General features: G+C 54.8%; 1 protein-coding gene across 4 annotated transcripts in view; it reads right to left on the bottom strand.

Moving 5' to 3' along the window:
• Positions 1–22,613, bottom strand: part of ZFC3H1 (zinc finger C3H1-type containing) — a 54,995-nt gene that overhangs the window by 6,365 nt on the left and 26,017 nt on the right. For 3 of the 4 annotated variants that reach the window (XM_078882299.1, XM_078882302.1, XM_078882300.1), the window contains exons 15-32: positions 21,489–21,656; positions 19,703–20,716; positions 18,536–18,648; positions 17,494–17,625; positions 16,316–16,437; positions 15,420–15,521; positions 14,037–14,186; positions 13,650–13,824; positions 12,301–12,490; positions 11,001–11,204; positions 9,234–9,507; positions 8,559–8,706; positions 7,095–7,302; positions 6,612–6,703; positions 5,923–6,033; positions 4,479–4,583; positions 2,277–2,442; positions 567–667 (exon numbers count right to left, since the gene is read on the bottom strand). In XM_078882299.1, the coding sequence (XP_078738425.1) occupies positions 567–667; positions 2,277–2,442; positions 4,479–4,583; positions 5,923–6,033; positions 6,612–6,703; positions 7,095–7,302; positions 8,559–8,706; positions 9,234–9,507; positions 11,001–11,204; positions 12,301–12,490; positions 13,650–13,824; positions 14,037–14,186; positions 15,420–15,521; positions 16,316–16,437; positions 17,494–17,625; positions 18,536–18,648; positions 19,703–20,716; positions 21,489–21,656 (3,575 nt within the window). The remainder of the gene's footprint in view (positions 1–566; positions 668–2,276; positions 2,443–4,478; positions 4,584–5,922; positions 6,034–6,611; positions 6,704–7,094; positions 7,303–8,558; positions 8,707–9,233; positions 9,508–11,000; positions 11,205–12,300; positions 12,491–13,649; positions 13,825–14,036; positions 14,187–15,419; positions 15,522–16,315; positions 16,438–17,493; positions 17,626–18,535; positions 18,649–19,702; positions 20,717–21,488; positions 21,657–22,613) is intronic. The other variant, XM_078882301.1, reaches the window with a different exon arrangement.

The raw sequence follows: 22,613 nt of genomic DNA, 5'->3' as shown, positions 1-22,613 counted from the left end.
GCGTAAGGAGGGTTATGCGATTGCAGGTTGGTGCAGTGCGCGGGTTAGCGCAGCGTGTGCCACGGCTGGATATGAGGAGCCCTGCTGGGGCTACGGCAGTGTGATGATGTAGCTTGCTGGAGCTGTGCATCATGGACGTACGAATGTTGAACTCCTCTCACACCGAACGTAGCCAACCGTGCATATCGGAGGTACGGGGGGGGGGGGGGGCGGACAACAAACTAAACACAAAACGCAGTGGGAAAAAAATTCGTTTAAAAAAATCTAGATTTAAAAGTGCACAGCTCCAGCGCCTTCCTAATATCGGAAGGAGGAGCGTTCCAGACGGCCGCACAAGCGCGCATGAACACGCGCGATGCGGTGACCGTCTTCGTTCGACTGCGAACCAAAATCCGCCGTTGTGAGGATGACGGTTTATTGCCCCTCGACAAGACCAGCGACGGTAATGAGGCATCACACGGCCGGGCGAGCGCAGTGCGATGTGGCGGGCGAGAGGCTCGTGCCGGCATAGAGGAGCGTGCCCCCCCCCGTTGGCGGAGACGGAGGTGCCCCTTGCGTGGCATTACCGTAACGCCAGCGCGGCGTTGGTGGGCGCCAGCGCGTGCAGCCTCTCCAGCGCCGCCGAGCGTTGGCAGGGCGGCAGGCAGCCCACGTACACGTCCACAACCTGCACGCGGCCGCCAGCCGACCGACAAAAAGACGTTGGCGCCTCTTTTTTTTTTTTTCCACCGCACAGCGGAGCTGCGCAGAACGATAGGAGCGGAGATGAGCGCAGACGACGCGGTGACCTCACGGCGTACCGACCGATGTGAGATGTTAACTACCTCGCCTGGTGTACAGGAGGTCGTGGGTTTGATCCCGACCCTGACGCCTGCTGCTGTATATTTGGAGTTTGCGTCTCTCATCATCATCACGGTGGCTAGGAGATGTTAACTACCTCGCCTGGTGTACAGGAGGTCGTGGGTTTGATCCCGACCCTAACGCCTGCTGCTGTATATTTGGAGTTTGCGTCTCTCATCATCATCACGGTGGCCAGGAGATGTTAACTACCTCGTCTGGTATACAGGAGGTCGTGGGTTAGATCCCGACCCTGACACCTGCTGCTGTATATTTGGAGTTTGCGTCTCTCATCATCATCACGGTGGCTAGGAGATGTTAACTACCTCGTCTGGTATACAGGAGGTCGTGGGTTAGATCCCGACCCTGACACCTGCTGCTGTATATTTGGAGTTTGCGTCTCTCATCATCATCACGGTGGCCAGGAGATGTTAACTACCTCGCCTGGTGTACAGGAGGTCGTGGGTTCGATCCCGACCCTGACGGTGCCCGAGTTTGCATGTTCTCCCCGTGGTCGCGTGGATTTTTCTCCGGGTCCTCTGGTTTTACCCTCCACATTTAAAATTGACATTACGTGTTTTAGAGAATTTGACCGCTATAAATTTCCACGTGATAAGCCACTTCATGGAGCTCTCATTTGTGGCCAGGTGGTCTCTCAAAAAGAGCTATAGCTCAGTGGGCCTTACCTGGTAAAGTTTAAAGTTTAGTTTACTGTAAGTTCCCGCACGTAGCCTGCTCGTTGAGGCGAGCACCTACGAAGGCCGGCACGGCGCACGAGGAGGTGGTGTTGCCGTCAAGGCACCACGGCCGGCTGCCTTCGTCTCCCCAGCGCCAATGTTGACACGCCGCACCGAGAACTCGGGTAAGGTGGAATCAACGTTGGGGGAGGCCCCGGGAACCGGTTCTGATATCACACGCCACCGACGCGTGGGTCTCTGCGCGAGTCTGTGGGTCTCTGCGCGAGTCTGTGGGTCTCTGCGCGAGTCTGTGGGTCTCTGCGCGAGTCTGTGGGTCTCTGCGCGAGTCTGTGGGTCTCTGCGCGAGTCTGTGGGTCTCTGCGCGAGTCTGTGGGTCTCTGCGTGAGTCTACGGGTCTCTATGTGAGTTTGTGGGTATCTGCGCGAGTCTATGTATGTAGAACATCTTCAGGACCGTACGTAGCCAACCATGCTAATCGGAGGTGCCGAGGGGTGGGGGAAGGACAACAAACTAAACACAAAGCACATTTTAAAAGTGCACAGCTCCGGTGACTTCCTACTGTCGAAGGGAAGAGCGAGGCGCTCTGGACGGCCACAGAGGCGCATCTGAAAGCGCGACGCAGCTACCGTGCCCGTCCGACGACTCGGCCAACAAAACTCCGCCCGCCGGAGCGAGGACGAGCGCGAGTTTCGCGCGATGGTCTAACGCTCCTTGCCGGATGGGAGCGCCGGGCGCGGGCACCTGGTTGTGGAAGGTGTAGTCGGCCCAGTACTTGGCGGAGGCGTGCGGGAGGGCGCGCCGCACCGGCACCGTGGCGAGGCAGCGGTGCACGAGCGCCGTGAACGACCGCAGCTCCGGCGCTTTGCTCGCCGACGCCAGCAGCCTCGCCTTGGCCTGCGTCAGGTAGCTGCGCACACGGACGCACGCGCAGACACGCACGCGCAGACACAACAACAACAACCGCCATTCGCCACTAAGTGGCGGTGACGTCACCACGACGCAGACACGCACACGCAGACACGCACGCGCAGACACAACAACAACAACAACCGCCATTCGCCACTAAGTGGCGGTGACGTCACCACGACGCAGACACGCACACACAGACACGCACGCGCAGACACAACAACAACAACCGCCATTCGCCACTAAGTGGCAGTGACGTCACCATGACGCAGACACGCACACACAGACACGCACGCGCAAAGATCTTTTCCCCCACCATATAGCCTTCAACAGACTTACTCTTAGGTTTTTTCGGTAAAGTCACGTAGGATAAAATAAAATTAATAAAAGTAATAATAGAAATAAAATAATAAATCTCGACGTTTCGGAGGCAACACAAGTCTCCGTCATCAGGTGGGACCGTCACAGCTAGATACAGTAAATTTAGCTGTGACGGTCCCACCTGATGACGGAGACTTTTGTTGCCTCCGAAACGTCGAGATTTATTATTTTATTTCTATTATTACTTTCATTAATTTTTCATTTAAATTTTTACCTACGTGACTTTACCGAAAAAAAACCTAAGAGTATGAATCCTTGCAGTCACGAAAGCTTCAAATCTAGAATTCAACAGACTTGTTTGGGGCAAGTGCTGTTTAGCGAGTAGCAGCACCGATGAAGGCCGGCACGGCAAACGACGGGGTGGGTGGCCAGCACCGTGCCCAGCCGCCTTTGTCTCTCCGTGAGCGGGGAATCGAAATCCGGTCACCCGGTTCGTAGTGGGAGCGCGCCCCACCACTACGCTAGCGCACGCGTGCACACCACTACGCTAGCGCACGCGTGCACACGGGAACGCGCACGCACGGCACGCACACAAATACAAATTCCCCGTGTAGCCCAACCAAACTATTGGGGGAAAGTTCTGTCAGCGAACCAAGGCCAACGGGTAGCACACGACACGAAGGGGTGGTGCGGCCGGTGCCGATGTCTACACACTGCACCGGCTGTTTAAGGCCAAGTCAACCTAGGCGAGGCCCAGGGCTGATTCAACGATGTCAGTGGCATAATTTCACGCCTAAAATACCCACTAAAAAACCGGCTTCACGAAGTCCTCCGGATAACTTGTGCGCTGGCGATCTGGTCCACAAAGCTATTAGAAACTATTTTTATTGTACTATTTTGAGTTTAATTTTCGATTTAAAGCTTTCGTGACTGCACGAAAGCTTTAGTTTACCAGGTAAGGCCCACTGAGCTGCACGGCTCTTTTTCAGATGCGACCTGGCTGTCACAAACGATAGCTCAACGAAGTGGGCTCATCATCACGCGGACATTTGTAGCAGCCAAATACTCCTAAGCTCACTTTTCTAAACGTGGGAGTGAAAAAAGAATCGGAGGACCCGGAGAAAAATCCACGTGACCACTGGGAGAACGTGCAGCTTGCATATAACTTATAATAATAGGTTTCTTTACTTTTTTTCTGGCAAGCAAACTGACACCTTTTTACAAGGAATCAAGGAATGTTTGCATTCACCACAACATCTGCGGTCAGAATGCAAACAAAAAACACAACTCTGATAATGTATGCACTGTCCTTGAAATTGATTGGTCCACACCAGAGACAGCTTTTCTTAGAGCCCAGTCTCACATGGTGTTGGACCAGATGACGCCAAAAGGCGCACAACTCAAAGACAATGCACCATCAGAGTATGAGGGCTCGGGGGACCGCAGGTATTGTGGTAAATGCAAACATGATTCCTCGTAAAAAGGTGTCAGTTTTGTTGCCAGAAAAAAGGGTAAAAAACCCATTGTTCTTACGCACCTATGATGAGCGCCGATGGCTACGTACAGTGCAAAAGTTCAATATACGGATGTCATGTCAGGGTCGGGCTCGAACCCACGACCTCCCGTGAACCAGGCGAGGTAGTTAACATCTCATAGCCACCGCTAACAGAGCGAGGTTGTGCCGCGCGGGTGCTCGTGCAAGCGTGGGCAACGCACTCCAACCACAGCAGCCGCAGCGGCTCCTCCGTCAGCTGGGCCCCCAGTGCAGCTTCGTGGGCGTCCGTCGCTCCGGCCGCGGGACTCGCCAACACCTGCCAGGAGCTACCGCCGCATGCCGCACACACGGTCGTCGCGTCAAAAGCCGCACGCCACACACAGCAACGCCGCAACAACGACACCGCCACCAACTGTTTTTAGTTTATACTCTTTGGTTCTTTCGGGAAAGTCGCGTAGGGGAAAAAAAGTATAATAAAAAAAACGTCAAAATTTTTTACAGTTCATAGTTTTATTTTATTATTTCCCTTCTACGTGACTTTACCGAAAGAACCAAGAATACAGTTCACAGTTGTTCCATCTTATTTACCGGATACGAGTCTATTTCCCCGACTTAATTACATCCTTGGCGTTCAGCAGTGTGGCTATTTTGTTGTGAGTACCATCATCTGTTTTGACGGCATTCGTTGTAGATGCGTAGCTCTTCCCCCCGCCCCGCGCACCTACAGCCCCACCCCACTTCCCCCCCCCACCACCCTGCCCAGTTTAAACCCCTCGACTCCGGCTTCTCTCCTACTTCAGTCAAATTTCTTGCTGTGGTTGTCACACCTGATGACGATTGCTTGTGTTGCAATCAAAACGTCGTGATTAATTTTTTTTATATTATTATTTTTTCTTTTCTTTTTCACCTACGTGACTTTGCCAAAAGAACCAAAAAATATGGATCTTTTCAGTCACGAAGGTAAGAGTCCCACTGAGATAAATATATCTTTTTCCGAAGCGACCTGACCACAAATGATAGCTCGACAGAGTTGTTCATCGTTTTTTACCCTTTTATCTGGCAACAACACTGACACCTTTTTTTACAAGGAGTCATGTTTGCATTGACCACAATACCTGCGGTCGGAATGCAAACAAAAATACAACTCTGATAATGTATGCACGGTCCTTGAAATTGATTGGTCCATACCCGAGACAGCTTTCCTTAGAGCCTAGTCTCACATGGTGTTGCACCAGATGACGCCAAAAGGCAAATAAGACTTCTTGTAAAAAAAGGTGGCAGTTTTGTTGCCAGATAAAAGGGTAAAAAAAACAATAATCATATTTTGCTACTGGCAAAGGAGGTTCCAATGGTGGTTCATCGTTGTTTGGAAATTTTATCAGCCAAATACTCTCAACGCGTAACACCGATTCTAAACGTGGAAGAAGAAGAAACCAGAGGATCCGGAGAAAAATCCACGAGACCATGGGGAGAGAGACACGCAAACTCCAAATACACAGTAGCAGGCGTTAAGGTCAGGATCGAACCCACGACCTCCTGTACACCAGGCGAGGTAGTTAACATCTCATAGCCACCACGGCGCACGAGTGAGGCCTAGTGAAGATTCGCATCGTATTGGTCACGAAAAAGTTCATCGTGGGGGGGGGGGGGGGGGGGGGAACGTACCAGTAGCAGAGCCACAGGTAGCCCTGCTGGGCCTGCAGCGTCTCGCGCGAGACTCCGGCCGCAAAGTCGGGGGCTCGGAAGTTGTACGGCACGGGGCACCCGAGCAGCGACCTGGAGATAAACGCAACACGTGTTACGCAATACGTGTTACGCGCACGTACGAATGTTGAACTTCCTTCGCACCGTACGTAGCCAACCACGCTAATCGGAGGTACGGGGGAAGGACAAACTAAACACAACAAGCAGTTCTAAACAAATGAGTTTTCAATCAAGTTGATGATTTAAAAGTGCACAGCTCCAGCGGCTTCCTAATATCGGAGGGGAGAGCGTCCCGGACATCTGCAGAAGTGCATCTGAAAGCGCCGTACGATGCGGCGAGTCTTCGATGGCGAGCCAAAAGTCGCCGTGAGGGTGAACGGAGTTCACGTGATTGTGCTGCTTGACGAGTTCAGCAAGGTATTGGTGGTTCATTTGTGGCAAGCGCTCTGTGCGCGACTAATAAGCTAGGGTTCAGGGTTCAGTCGGCGAGCCTCGCAAACCCATCGATCGCACCACGATGAAGATGACCAGTCGACCCACGGTCCAGACTTGAAATCACAACCTTCCGGTTGCTATACCGTCTGCCGGCTGTGGTCACATGACACGTGCAAGTGACTCGCGAGGAGGAAGGGAGGAGGGGGGGGCGGCACCTGAACAGGAGCTCGGTGGTGGCAGCCTCTTCCTCCGCGAAGAACGCCGCCGCGAGGGACTCGAGCACAGCGATCGGCTTCTCCTCCACAGCCTGAATGGACACAGACGACAGACGGACGTTCCACACCTCGCAACGACCAGAGCTACTGGCGTGGTCACGACACAGACACCGTCAGACGTTCTTATAAGTGCGGAGGGGAAAAACCGGAGGACCCGGCGATAAATCCACGCGACCACAGGGAGAGAGACACACACACAAACTCCATATATACTACAACAGGCGTCAAGAGTCGGGATCAAAACCCACGACCTCCCGCATACCGGGCGAGGTAGTTAACATCTTGAACTCGACACCGACATCGACGGCCGCTCTCTGGACCTCGCGACGACACCTCACGGGGGCGCAACCAAATAATCTCGCTCCGGGCGGACCCCCCGCCGGAGCCGTAGCCATAGCGGCAAACCCCGGCTCCGCCACTCACGTTGGCGGCGAGGAACTTGGCGGCGTGGTAAGCGAGCCGCGCGTCCCTCGGCCGGCGCCGCAGGGCCTCAAGCCAGGCCCTTGCGCCCTCCGCCGCGTCGCCCCGCTGCACGAGCGTCTCCGCCAGCGCCGCGCACGCCTCCAGCTCCAGCGGGGTCCCGGCAGCCTCCGTGCAGATCGTGCCGCACAGCGCAAGCGCCTCGTCCCAGCTGCGGGGTTTTGGAAAAGCGGGCGAATGAGGACGGAACGTACGGGAGGTGAGGACGTGGGGGGGGCACGTGGTGGCGAGAAGTTCTCCCTCGCCGGGGATGCGGGTCGCGGGTTAGAACCTGATACCTATTCTTGGGTTTTTTGGGTAAGGTCACGTAGGTAAAAAAATTAAAATGAACAAAAGTAAAATAAAAATGTTTACTTTTATTATTTTTTTCATATTTTTTACCTACGTGACTTTACCGGAAAATTTTTTAATTAATAAAAGTCAAATAAAAATAAAATATTTTACTTTTATTAATTTTTTTACCTATGTGACTTTACCAAAAAAAACCAAGAATATGAATCCTTGCAGTCACGAAAGCTTCAAATCTAGAACCCGATACCTGTTGTACATTTCGAGTTTGCAGATCTCCCTCCAAAATGTCTATCTCCACAGAGACCAGCGAAGGAATGCCCCACCGAGCTACGTAGCTCTGTTTACAGAAGTGACCTGGCCACAAATGACGGCTCAACGAAGTGGCTTGTGCGCAAATGTATAGCAGCCAAATACTCTAAACACACGTCGATTCCAAATGTGGGGGGACAAAGTGAGAGAGAGAGACGCACGCAAACTCTAAATATACAACAGGCGTCACAGGTCGGGGCGAGGGAGGTAACACCTCGCCACTGCGGCGCCCCACATTGTAGTAACAATGTGGGATGCATCTTCTTGGTTCTTTCGGTAAAGTCACGTAGAAGGGAAATAATAAAATAATAAAAATAAAACATAATAAAATACAATTCTCATGACGTTTCGGCCACAACGCAAGCGGCCGTCCTCAGGTGAAGAACAGGGCTGTCGAAAAGACAGCGTCTGAATGCTGTCTTTCCGACAGCCCTGTTCTTCACCTGAGGACGGCTGCTTGCGTTGTGTCCGAAACGTCGTGAGAATTGTATTTTATTATGTTTTATTTCTATTATTTCCCTTCTACGTGACTTTACCGAAAGAACCAAGAAGACGAATCCCTGCAGTCACGAAAGCTTTAATCGAAATTTAAGTAGCTTATCGTCACGTGGAAATTCATAGCGGCCAAATGTTCTTATTCAACGCACGTTGATTCTAAATGTGGGCAGAAAGCTTTAAATCGAAAAATGTGGGATACGGCAAAATGGGCACGTGGAGGGGCGGCGGGTAGGGCAGGGTGACATGGAGACACGAGGGGAGGGGGGGGCAGCACCAAGCGGCTAGCGGGGCGTGTGAGTGGAGACTCACCTCTCGCACAGCGCGTGCACGCGCAGCACGTTCCTGTGGATGGGCAGGCACGCAGCCAACGTCTCTGCCCGGGCGTCGCCACCGCTGTCGCCGTCGTCGCAGTCGTCGTCAGCGCCGCCCGGACCACTGGAGCAAGCTCGCACGGCCTCTGTGTTGCGTGGCGGAGAAGGTGGGGGGGGTGGGGCGGGGGGAGAAGTTGCAGGCGCGTCGTGGTGTACCGTGCGCAAACACCCGTGCGGATGGCTCGATGGGGGAAGCGCCGGCTGATGAACTACATCATAAACTAGTTTTTATTTTAGCAGGTAAGGGGCCCACCGCTGAGCTATGCAGCTCTTTGTCACATGATAGCTCAAGCAAGTGGTTTATCGTCGCGTGGAAATTTATAGCAGCCAAATACTCCCAACGCGTTCACGTCGATTCTAAACGTGGAGCAGAAAGCCAGAGGACCCGGAGAAAAATCCACACGCAAAATCCATCCCGTCGGCACCTCCGATTGCCACGGTTGGCTGCGTACGGCGCGAAAGAAGTTGAACGTGCACGCAAACATTGTACCAAAAATCAAAGCGGCGATCTCTCCGCCCGTAATAAAAACGTCACGCGCCTGCCAGCCGACGGTAAACGTCACGACGGATGCCGATAACCACCCGCCCCTCCACCCCTCCAGAGGTCCCCTACCCTGCAGCAGCACCAGCATCGCGGCGGGCGGAGTCTTGAGGTCGCCTCGCCGGCGCCAGGGCAGCACGAAGGGCTCCTTGCGCACGAGGGCGCCGGGCAGCGAGCACGCCGGGTCGGCGAGGGCGGAGGGTAGCTCGCCAAACTCGACGGCGTGAAGATAAGAGAGCCACGCGACGGCGCGGTCGGCGGGGAGCAGCAGCGCCGACACGCACGGCTCACGCGTCGCCTCTTCCTCCTTTTCTTTCCCGGCGGTGCCGTCGGCTTTCAGCGCTTGCTGTGGACGGACGGGCGCACGCGCATGGCACCACGTGTAAGAGACGCGCGCGCATCCTCCCGTGGACCAACGCCGCACGCAGATTAACGAGCTCTTGAGCAGTGTCATGAACGAAGGTTGCATGGAAGTCGTTCGTGCATGAACTACGATACACTATCCCTGTGTGTTTTTCAGATTGCGTTGTTCCCATGAAGCGCCGATTTTATGCAATTGGACGTTTGTTTCAAATTCACTGTACGTATGGTGCCTCTCCTCTTTACGCTCCCTTCGTTCGCACCGTATATAGCCAGCCGTGCCAAATCGGAAATGCGGGGGAGGGAGAACAAACGAAATGCAAGAAGCAGTTCTATAGAAATTAGTTTTCAATTTTGATTTCAAAATGCAGGGCACGATCGCCGACTTCTCTGAGAAAGGACACGGCATGTAAACTAAAGTATTAAAGTAAAATATTTTACATACTCTTTGGTTCTTTCGGTAAAGTCACGTAGGTAGAAAAATTAATATATCGAAACGTCGCGATCTATTATTTTTTCTACCGACGTGACTTTACCGAAAGAACCAAAAAGTATGGATTCCTGCAGTCACGAAAGCTTCAAATCAAGATTAAAATATTTTACATTTTAGCAGGTAAGGCCCTCTCTTTTTCAGGAGCGACCTGCTTATCATCATCACGTGGAAGTTTATAGCGGCCGAATACTCTAAAACGCTTGACATTGATTCTAAATGTCGAGGGGAAAAAAACGAAGGACCCGGAGATAAATCCACGCGACCACGGGCAGAGAGAGACGTGCAAACTCCAAATAATATAGCAGACGTCAGGGTTGGGATCGAACTCACGACCTTCTGTGTACCAGGCAAGGTAGTTAACATCTCCTAGCCACCGTGATAATGATGAGAGACACGCAAACTCCACATATACAGCAGCAGGCGTCAGGGTCGGGATCGAACCCACGACCTCCTGTATACCAGGTGAGGTAGTTAACATCTCCTAGCCACCGTGATAATGATGAGAGACGCAAACTCCAAATATACAACAGCAGGCGTCAGGGGCTGGGATCGAACCAACGACTTCCTGCACACCAGCCGATGTGGTTAACATCTCGCCACTGCGTTAAGAGAAACGTTACACAGTTGGAATCGGACGTCGGCTGGACCGAGAGACGTCGCTACAACCATGACAGAGAGAGACACACAGGGAAGGGGGGGGTGGGTCGTGACTGCAGCTCAGAGGTCGCAACCGGGTACCCGATACCCGTACCCTACCCGATACCCGGCTACCCGTACCCGGCCGGGTACGGGTACCCGTTTGCGACCCTGGTGCGGCCGGGTACGGGTAGACCGTGACTTACTGGTGAGTAACCGTTTGTCACTCATTTCGGGTAGGGTACGGGTAAGGAATCAAAACCCATTTGCGACCTCTGCTGCAGCTAGCGCCGTGGCGAGCGCCAATCGGCGGGGCACGACGGCTCGAGCGGCTGCCGCCTCGTGCGCACCCGGAAGATTTCGAGCGCCAGCTGCAGGCGCCCCGTGCAGACGTTGAGCTGCACGCGGTAGAGCAGAGCCTCGAGCAGGCGGTGCGAGTGCAGGCGCCGGTCGGCCGCCGTCGCCGCCGCTGCCGGCGCCGTGGCCACGAGGAACTGGAGCAGACGGGAGCAGACGTAGTCCTTGCCCTCGTACGTCCGCTCCAGCGAGAGGTACTGTGATCGCACGCACGCACACAGACACAGACGTGAAAACCAAGACGAAAAAGATTGGGTTCCGGTACACAGCCTAGATACACTTCTCTGGCTACGCTCTGGGGTCCTCTGGCTACAACTACCCTAGGGGAGGCTTCCTGACCCGACCCAGCCAAGGTGCGGGTCTGGACTCTGGCTTCCTCGGAACTCGCCCTTACAAGGACGTAGAGCCGGGAGTCCCAGAGTCCCACCACTGGCCCTCACAGCGTCCCGGCCCTTACAAGGACAAGCGGGACGAGGGGGTCCAGGGTCCTAAGCTGGCTGGCTGGCGGGTCTTGAGCTGCGACTGGCCCCGATCGGCCAGGGAGCTGCCCTTTTATGCCTGGTCCCCAACGAGGGGTGGGGTTGTGTGCGCCCCTAGATATCCCACAGAGCACACACAGCCCCCCCCCCCCCCGTTGGTGGTGCCAAGGGGCTCAAGCGTCTGGGTTGCCTGAGATCCCAGCGCCTGGCACCGAGGCTTATCTGTCTAGGGTCCCAGAGCCCCCACACTTTCACAGGCTGTTGGGGCAAGTGCAGCGAGTGAACACCTAAGAAGGGCGGCACGGTGCACAATGCGGTGGTGTGGCCAGAGCCATGCCCGGCCACCTTTGTCTTCCCAGTGCTGATATTTACATGTCGCACCAGGTACGGGTCACCACGGCGCTTGTGCCAGGCCACGTGTACTCCGAGGCAATGTGTCAGGGGCAAGTGCTGTTAGCGAGCACCTATGAAGGCCGGAACGGTACACGAGGGGGTGGGTGGCCAGCACCACGCCCGACCGCCTTTGTCTCCCCAGTGGCGATGTTTACACACCGCACCAGGTACTCATTTAAGGCTGAGTCGACCTAGGGGAGGCCCAGGACCGGTTCAGATAATCGTCACTGGTGTTAGCCGTGAGCGGGAATCGAACCCGGGTCGCCAGGTTCATAGCGCAGCGCGCTAACCGCTACACTACCGCTCCCCACGTACACGTACACACACCCGCACGTACGCGTACACACACGCTCACACACACGCGTACACACACGCGCACGCACGTACACGCGTACACACACGCGATGCTCCCCCGTCTCACCTGCCACCACAGGCCGTGGTCGGGCGCGTATCCCACGGCCACCTCGCACATCTCCTGCAGCTCCTTGTGGCTGCCGACGCAGCCGGCGAACAGCGCCAGGTAGCGACCCCACACCTCGCCGCTGCCGCGGTTCGCCTCCAGCGCACGCGACAGGCAGTTGAGGGCCGCGTTGAGCGCCTCCGTGGGGTCGCTAGGGTGGGGGGGGCGGAGGTCACAGTGGGACAGGGGGGTGGGGGGCGGTGGGACGGGAGTGGAGGGGCGGGATGGAGGTGGGGGCACATTGAGGAACACATTATTCGTGTGCTGTGTCTTGTTTGCGTCTAACTGCTCAACCCGAGCTACGGATGATGCGATATTCGCATCGCCTTTGTGCCGTCCACCTTTTGGCGTCGTTCTCTGCTGCAACACCGGTGGTGAGACAAGGCCAAATCAGCTTCAAGGACAATGCACACATCATGGGACCTCCCTTGCTGCCAGTATCGAAATAGAAGCATAGGTTTTACCCTTTTCTGGCACTAAAACAGTTGTGACAAGATGTTAAAACACCAAACTGAAGCCAATATTCAATTATGATAATAGGTTTTACCCTTTTCTGGCACTAAAACAGTTGTGACAAGATGTTAAAACACCAAACTGAAGCCAATATTCAATTATGATAATAGGTTTTACCCTTTCTGGCAATAAAACAGTTGTGTTAAGATGTTAAAACACCAAACTGAAGCCAGTATTCAATTATGATAATAGGTTTTACCCTTTCTGGCAATAAAACAGTTGTGTTAAGATGTTAAAACACCAAACTGAAGCCAGTATTCAATTATGATAATAGGGTTTTCCCTTTTCTGGCAATAAAACAGTTGTGTTAAGATGTTAAAACACCAAACTGAAGCCAGTATTCAATTATGATAATAGGGTTTTCCCTTTCTGGCAATTAAACAGTTGTGTTAAGATGTTAAAACACCAAACTGAAACATTTTGCAAGGAATCATGTCTGCATTAACCACATATACTTGTGGTTAAGATGCAAACAAAAAAAAAACATGCTCCGATAGTCTATACCAGGGGTCGGCAACCTACGGCTCCGGAGCCGCATGCGGCTCTTTACGGGCTGCTTCTTGACAATATGTACGTACGTACAGTATGTACTCAGATGCATTGCGGCTCTTGAAATACTGAATTTTGTACCGAATTGGAAAGAAATGGCTCTTCTTGTTATTTTGGTTGCCGACCCCTGGTCTATACATTGTCTGATTGGTCCACATCTTTGATGCTAGTCTCAAAGAAAGCTGTCTGGAGCAGCAGTGCCGTATTACCGGCGTGCGTGCGGGGGTGGGGGGGGGGGGCGGCTGTACCACTCGGGCTGGTGGAGGTACTTGTAGGACAGCTTGATCCACAGCTGGATGTCGCCGGGGCTCCGCTCCACAGCCTCCTCGAGCCGCGCGGCGTCGTCCGAGCCGGCGCTGAAGTAGCGCTCGCTGCACGCCGCCGACACCGCCGCCTCGACCTGCCGTGCCACGGCTGGACCGGCTACACGGGCACGTGGTGAGAGGGGGGGGGGTAAGGGGGGGGAATGGGGCAGAGACTCACATCAGCCCGGTCTGTGCTGGGTCGGTAACCCGGAGAGTATTCCAGCACCCGCATGATCTGCGTTTGACGAGCGCCAAGCGATCGGGTGTCACCATGACGCGTGTCACCGTGTGTCTGCGCGTCGCCGCGTGCGTCCGCGCTCAATCTCTCACGCTTGCCGGGCCCGGGGAGCGCCCCGCGGTCAACGCCGCCGTCGTCGCCGCTCTCGCTGTCGCTCCCCCCGGCCGTCCCCGCCGCGTTCGTCTTCCTCACGGCCACGGGCCGCCACGCCCGCCGCTCCTTGAACGTGGTGAAGGGGGGTTCTGCGGTGGGGGGGGGGGGGGGGCGGTACCAGTCAGCGCGAGTCTCCGGAGCAATGGCGCGTCACTAACCCCGACCCTACCAATCCCCTTGTTAGCCGAGTCCGTTAACACCCCCCCCCACCCACCATCACCCGGCACACCGAGCCCACCCCGCGGTTTTTACGGCTGCTGCGAATGGACTGCCTGCGATCACCGCACAGATGTTGTGTGAGACTCCCTTCCCGTTGGCGTCGAGGAATAGGTGCTGGGACCCCCTGGCTAGCCACGAGAAGGCGGTCCAGCAAACTGCGGACTAATATCATCTGTCCCCATTGTATTGCCGAGAGCGTAAAAAGACCCGGATCAATTGGGCGAAACAATCTAGACGTGTGGAGGACCGCAGAACTCGGGCAATTCTTGGCAGCACCGGCTTGCTGCCTTGGCTGCTGCCTTCCTCCTCTCTTCCCCTCCAAGAGCGAGCGAGTTCTGTGCGGCGGGCAGCGTCGCGTCACCGATGCCTGGCGGCAGTCGTAAGCTAGCAAGAGCGGTGATGGTAGTGGTGGTGGCGCCGTGGCTGCCCGGCACGCTTGCTAGCGGGGTCACACTCACGCTGGCGGGCCCGGTCGTTGACCTTGCCGCACTACGAACCCGGCGACCCGAGTTCGATTCCCGCTCACGACCAACACAAAGTGACGATTATCTGAACCGGTCCTGGGCCTCCCCCTGGTTCGACTCGGCCTGAAACAAGTACCTGGTGTGGTGTGTAGTAAACATCGCCACTGGGGAGACAAAGTTGGCTGGGCGTGGTGTTGGCCACCCACCACCTTCATGTGCCGTGCCCCACTTTCATAGGTGCTCGCTCAAAGCACTTGCCCCAACGGTCTATTCAGGCTGTCCGGCAGATATTTAGGTTTTTTCGGTAAAGTCACGTAGATAAAAAATTAAAATTAATAAAAGTAAAATAAAATAATAAATCACGACGTTTCGGAGGCAACACAAGCTTCCGTCTTCAGGTGGAACCGTCACAGCACGATAGCTGTAATCAAGTAAGAGGTTCCACCTAAAGACGGAAGCTTGTGTTGCCTCCGAAACGTCGTGATTTTTATTTTATTTAACTTTTATTAATTTAAATTTTTTACCTACGTGACTTTACCGAAAAAACCTAAGAATATGAATCCTTGCAGTCACGAAAGCTTCAAATCTAGAATTATCCGGCAGATCTCTGTCTTTATCTTTGGTGGTGACGACACTCACGGTGGCGGGCGCGCTCGTTGACCTTGCCCACAAGCAGCACGGCCACCTGATCGGCCGTCACGCGCTCCGTGTTGGGGCCCAGCACGCCGCGCACGTAGCTCTCTGCGCGACCATCGGCAAGGCAGGGGAGAGACGCCGCCTCTGATTAGCGCAGCCGAAAGAGAGTTCAACGTACATGCGTGCGTGCCAGACCACCCCCCCCCCGCCCCCCCCCCCCCAAAAAAGAATAAACCACGCAGCGAAGACGTTTTCAACCGAGCCACCGATGCAGCGTGGCCGCGGTACTCCTACGTAGCGGTCAGCTGTCGATGACCCGGCGTGCAAATTAGGCGACAAGAACGTAAGGTAGCGTTTACCCACTTACAGTTAATTATACGTGCGCTGAAGAAGAGCCATTGAAGAGCCATTGCCCGAAACGTTACCTATTACCTATTTTAAAGGACACTGTTATCGACGAATGGATGTGTTGAGACTTAGCCATTTGATTTTTTTTGTTTCCTTTGAATGGCGGCGAACATGTAGATCGTCTCCGCCGTTTTCTATTGCTTCTTGAGTCGAGTCGGATTAAGGGCGGTGCGGCGTGGTTAGGACACCTGGAGCTACGGACCCAGCGACCAGAGATCCATTCCCAGCCACAGCTAAACATCAGTGGGCGTGCGACATCTCTTCATGAGGTACGTACGTTGAACTTCTTTCGCACCGTACGTAGCCATCCATGCAAAACGGAGGTGCGCGGGGGGCGGGTTAAGAACAACAGACTGAACACAAAAATCAGTCCCAAAGAAATTCGTTTTCAATCTCGAAGCTGCTCGCCAACAGAACTTGCCCCAACAGTCTACCAAGGCTATATAGAGGGGATCTTTGTCTTTGTCGAGCGTGCGTGCGTGGTGCTTTACCGGCCGCGGTGATTATCTCCTTCTGGGAACTTTCACTTGTACAGCCCAGCAGGGGGAGGTCATACGAGAGGATGTCTTGGAACAGCTCCTCCCGGCTCAGAGTACAGTCCGCCATGTGCTGCCTGTACCAGTCAGTAACAGCGACATAACAGCAGCAGCAGCATGAGTATGGGGAGGGGAGGGTTGTTGCTGTTGTAAGTTAGGCCACCATATTGCTCTGTTAACTGTGTTTACTTTTACACTATGAGACCTCCTTTACCAGTAGCAAAATATAGTAATAGGTTTTTACCCTTTTATCTAGTACAAAAACTGACACCTTTATACAAGGGATCATGTTTGCAATAACCACAACACAAGGAGTCAAAATGCAAACAAAAAGAAACAACTCTGATAATGATATGCACTGTCCTTGAAGTTCATTGGTCCACACCCGAGACAGCTTTTCTTAGAGCCTAGTCTCCATTGGTGTTAGACCAGATGATGCATTTTGACTGCTTGTGTTGTGGTTATTGCAAACATGATGCCTCGTTTCGATTTAAAGCTTTCGTGACTGCAGGGATTCATCTTCTTGGTTCTTTCAGTAAAGTCACGTAGAAGGGAAGTAATAAAATAATAAAATTAAAACATAATAAAATAATTCTCACGACGTTTCGGCCACAACGCAAGCAGCCGTCCTGAGGTAAACACCAGGTCTGTCAGGGAGACAGCGTCTGAATGGTACATTCAGACGCTGTTTGTTGCCTTGTATAAAGGTGTCAGTTTTTGTTCTAGTTGAAAGGGTAAAAAATTAACCCGTAAAAACAAAGTTTTTCACTATAAATCCTTTATATGCGTGGCGGCTAGAGTCCTCTCGTCCTCTGGCTTGAGATGGCTGCCACCTATGGGTCAGATGATTGCCTGCCACCATTAAGCAATTGGTAATTAAATATTAAAAAAAAATTCCTAAAAAGTGTAAAGTTATGGAAAAAATTTTTCACGAAAATAAATTGTCACGCACAACGAGTCTGTGTGCAAAATGTCAGCTCGATTGGATCACGGGAAGTGGGTTAAAAAACGACCGAAAGATTTGCACCGTCGTAAGCGCGCAAGCAAGCAGGCAAGCGAACTTAATATAAAGGATTTAAAAACCTATTACTACTGGAGAGAGCCGTCGCGTGTTCTGCCATCTCGCGTCTCACCAGGGGCAGTCCTCGTCATTGCACGTCCCCGTGAGCTCGAAGTGGCAGAAGCTCCAGCGCGGCTCCACCTTGTTGCTGAAGGACGGGGAACTCAGCAGCAGCTGCTCCTTGGTGCGGAAGTACGTGCTGAACCTAAACACCCAACGGAGACAAAGATTCCCCGCCCCACCGTGTAGCCTCAGCAGACTTTCGGGGCGAGCATTGTTGCGCAACAGCAACTACGAAGGTCGGCACGGCACGCGAGGGGGGCGGGGTGGCCGGCACCACGCCCGGCCGCCTTTGTCTCCCCAGTGGCGATGCTTGCGCACACCGCCAGGTACTCGTTTGAGGCCGAGTCGACCTAGGGGAGCCCCAGTTCAGACAACCGTCACTGGTGTTGGTGGCCGTGAGCTGGAAGTGAACTCGGAAGGGGCCGAGTTCGTAAGGCAGCGCGGTAAACGCTGCTACACTAACCGCCCTCCGCATCAACGCCACAGACACGCCTGGACACAAACAGAACACAACAACAACAACCGCCATTCGCCACTAAGTGGCGGTGACGTCACCACGACGCTTGTGCCAGGCCAAACAAACACAACACTAACACATACACACACACACAACACAGGAGTGCACTCAAATTGACAGACGTACGCAAAACTAAGATGCACAGAGGCACGCAGCAGACACACACACACGGACATGCGTACAAACACAGACGCACGCATTACTAGCACATACACGCACCGTACATATATTTACACAAGACACAAACAAAAATTTAAAAAAGTAAAATAAAAATCACGACGTTTCGGAGGCAACACAAGCTTCCGTCTTCAGGTGGAACCGTCACAGCACGATTGCTGTACTCGATACATAATTTAAATTTTTTACCTACGTGACTTTACCGAAAAAACCTAAGAATATGAATCCTTGCAGTCACTAAAGCTTCAAATCTAGAACACATAAACAAGACACCCACGCATAGATGCGTTTAACACGTAGTAGGAGGCTTAGGGGAAGAAGCCAGGGCCGATTGAGCACGGTGGCGGTGCGGACCCACCTGTAGGTCTTGAACGCGAGCAGTGGGCTCTTGTAGGGCCCAAACGGTTCGGCCACAGAGTCCCGGACGGCCGGGCGAGGCAGGCGCACCAGGTCAACGCCCGTCACCACATCCTGACGAGGCGGGAGGGGGGCGAGCGGTGAACAACACGGAGCGATCGTAACGACCCTGTCACTGTTAACGGCGGAGGCGACGCGAAACGCGAGCGGATGAAAAGACGCAGCGGATATGATACCACGCACCATTGGAACCTCATTTGCCAGTAAAAATATGCTTACCCCTGAGCTCTCATACTCTGATGGTGCATTGTCTTTGAGTTGTGCGCCTTTTGGCGTCATCTGGTCCAACACCATGTGAGACTAGGCTCTAAGGAAAGCTGTCTCGGGTGTGGACCAATCAACTTCAAGGACAGTGCATACATTATCAGAGTTATGTTTTTGGTTTGCATTATGACTGCAGGTATTGTGTTCTATGTAAAAAAAGTGTCAGTTTTGTTGCCAGATAGAAGGGTAAAAAAACAATTATCATGATACCAGGCGTTCTGCATACACGCTACACGCTGGGCGGACGCTAATGAATGGGTTTTTTTTTTTAATTGGATGCACTTTTTACGCAAAGAAATCTGAACACCTTCCTCCCATCTCGCTACAATGAGTTTGAGAGCCACAGTTGTGATTTAAACTAAACAAATTTTTTTTTTATTTTACCAGGTAAGGTCAGAAAAAAAACCTGGCCACAAATGATAGCTCAACGAAGTGGCTTATCACGTGGAAACTTATAGCAGCCAAACATTCTAAATGTGGAGGGGAAAAACCGGAGGACCCGGACAAAAATCCACGTGACCACGGGGAGAGAAACACGCAAACTCCAAATATACAGCAGGAGGCATCAGGGTGTGAATCGAACCCACGACCTCCTGTATACCACGCGAGGTAGTTAACATCTCCTAGCCACCGTGATGATGATAATGATGAGAGACGCAAACTCCAAATATACAGCAGGAGGCGTCAGGGTCTGGATGGAACCCACGACCTCCTGTATACCAGGCGAGGTAGTTAACATCTCCTAGCCACCGCGGCCCGCACAAAGCAACAGGTCTGTTTGTTTCGCCAACACGTCAGCGTTTAAACCGACGAGGCGTTGGGCCTCGCTGCGGGGGACTTTCACCTCCTCGCTGCTCGTCAGCCCCTCCGCCGGCAGCAGCATCCTCGAGAACTGAGCGAGCACCGCCTCCAGCTCAAGGCCCTGGGCCTCGGCCTCGGCCTGGGCCAGCAGTCCCAGGTCTCCCCCTGCCACCGCCTTGCCGCCACCGGCACCGGCGCTCTTCTCCGCCGCGCCCGCGCCCTTGGCTCGCCCGCGTCCCACGCCCCGGGCCGCGGCCGCCCCTCTCCGGCGCTTGCTGGACCTCGTCACCGGCGGCCGGGAAACCTCGACCTCCGGCGCCGCAGCCACAGAGCCGCGCCCGGTCCTAGCGGCCCCGACGGCCGTGGCCTCCGGGCCACCGCGGAGCCGGCTTGGCGTCGCGTCCTTGCCGGGCCGGCTAGTCGGCGCGTCCTTGCCCGACAGGCCGTCCGCCCCGGGCAGGTTGGGTCGCGTGACGAGGCCGCCGCCCGTCAGGGAGAGCCGGCGCGGCGTGGTCGCGCTCGGGGAAGTCGGAGGCCCCGACCGCTCGCCCGCCGCCGCCGGTGCTGGTGCCGGTGTCGCCTGCACCGCCGCGTCGTCGGCGTCCCCCTCCTCGACGGGACCGAACGTGAGCTTGTCCTGCGAGAGGTCGTGCAGCGACGGTTGGCTGACGGTGGGCGCGGCCGGCGGCGTCGACAGCGACTGCCCGCTGCGCCGCGCGCCGCGCGACCTGCCGCCACCTTGCGGCGCTTTCTTCTGCGCCTCGGTGGCGGCGACTGCGGCGATTTCGGTGACCGCGGCGATTTTGACGACTGCGGCGATTTTGACGACCGCCGCCACTTCGGCGACGGCGGCGGCGGTGGCCGCAGCGGCAACCGCCGCGCCGGTCTTCGGCCGTGCCGGGCCACCGCCGCTCTGCGCCGCCTTGAGACGCCGGATCTTCTCGGCGTACTCCTGCTCCAGGCCCTGCAAGCGGAGCTTCTCGCGCGCGATAAACTCCTGCCGGAGGTTGCCGGGGCCGCCCCCGAGGGCCGGGTCCAGCTTCACGCGCTTGCTCACCTGCGCGGGGGGAGGGGAGGGGCACCCGGACAGTTACACCGCCGCTCCACTCCCGCAAGGATCGCGACGGCATCGCTGGTGACCCCACACGAGCGGCCGCAATGATCAGACATTTCGATTTAAAGCTTTCGTGACTGCAGGGATTCATCTTCTTGGTTCTTTCGGTAAAGTCACGTAGAAGGGAAGTAATAAAAATTATATTATATTATTTTAGTATGTTTTATTTTTATTACTTTATTATTTCCCTTCTACGTGACTTTACCGAAATAATCAAGAAAATGATCAGACAGTTCGATACGGGGCAGTGACCCCCCCCAGAGAGACATTATGGAGGTGTGTGTGTGTGGAGGGGGGGGTGTACCGTCACCGATGACCCAAATCACCCAGAATGCACCCCCCATCTAGTCGAGGCTCCCAAGCCAAGGAGGGTTGGGAGCCCTGAAGAGCGCTCGACCGCCATCAATGGAACGGTGTGCGGGGCGCCGTCGGCAGCAGAGGGTGCCGCAGACAAATACATCGTTGTACTGTATGACGCTGAAACGTCTATGTCCCCGTCTTCTTTATATGGACCATCATATAAATGACTATTTTCCAGCGTGTACCTGGACAAATAAATAAGCCTTTAGTTCGGATTTGAATAAGTTAATTGATTCCATTTGTCGGATGTGTAGCGGGGAGAGTGTTCCAGACTGGTGGTAATTTAAATCATTAAATTTAAATGATTAAAATACCACCGGTCCCACACACAAGGACGACAACGACGACGACTCACTGGCAATCCTCCGTCTCCGACGCCGGCGTGTGGCCGCGCCAGACCGCTGACGACCGGCAGCCCCTTGCCCAGGTGCTTGCTGACGAGGGCACGGGCCCGAGCCAGCTCCTCCTCCAGCTGCCCCACCACAAACGCCTTCGAGTCCATCCGCTGCTTGATGCGATCCACCTGGGGGGGGGGGGGGGCGACGGTTTTCATTAAGGGCACATACGACGCGACGGATTGATGTGGCACAGTATTACCGCACCCACCCCCCACCCCGCGACCCCACCACCCCGGATTACTTTGTGGATGTGAGGTGGGAGGGTGAGGTGAGGTGGGACGGTTGGGTGAGGGGAGGTGAGGGTTGAGTGAGGTGGGAGAGTTGGGTGAGGTGGAAGAATTGGGTGAGGTGGGAGAGTTGGGTGAGATGAGGTGGGGAGGGTTGGGTGAGGTGAGGTGGGAGGGTTGGGTGAGGTGAGGGGGGTGGGTGAGGTGGGGTGGGTGAGGTCGGAGGGGTGGGTGAGAGGAGGTGGGAGGGTTGAGTGAGGTGAGGTGGGAGGGTTGGGTGAGAGGAGGTGAGAGGGGTGGGTGAGGTGAGGTGAGAGGAGTGGGTGAGGTGAGGGGGGTGGGTGAGGTGAGAGGAGTGGGTGAGGTGAGGTGAGAGGAGTGGGTGAGGTGAGGGGGGTGGGTGAGGTGAGGTGGGAGGGTTGGGTGAGGTGAGGTGGGAGGGTTGGGTGAGAGGAGGTGAGAGGGGTGGGTGAGGTGAGGTGAGAGGAGTGGGTGAGGTGAGGGGGGTGGGTGAGGTGAGGTGGGAGGGTTGGGTGAGGTGAGGGGGGTGGGTTGGGTGAGAGGAGGTGAGAGGGGTGGGTGAGGTGAGGTGAGAGGAGTGGGTGAGGTGAGGGGGGTGGGTGAGGTGAGAGGAGTGGGTGAGGTGAGGTGGGAGGGTTGGGTGAGGTGAGGTGGGAGGGTTGGGTGAGGTGAGGTGAGGTGGGAGGGGTGGGTGAGGTGAGTGAGGTGAGGTGGGAGGGTTGGGTAAGGCGAGGTGAGATGAGAGGGGTGGGTGAGGTGGGTGAGGTGAGGTGAGGTGGGTGAGGTGAGGTGAGGTGGGTGGGTGAGGTGAATCAAAGCCATGTGGAGGAAGCG

Source organism: Lampetra fluviatilis, chromosome 64 (genome assembly GCF_964198595.1).
Source record: "Lampetra fluviatilis chromosome 64, kcLamFluv1.1, whole genome shotgun sequence".
NCBI classification, from domain to species: Eukaryota; Metazoa; Chordata; class Hyperoartia; order Petromyzontiformes; family Petromyzontidae; genus Lampetra; species Lampetra fluviatilis.
Note: the sequence above shows the minus strand (reverse complement) of the source record. Positions and strands in the feature narration are given on the sequence as shown.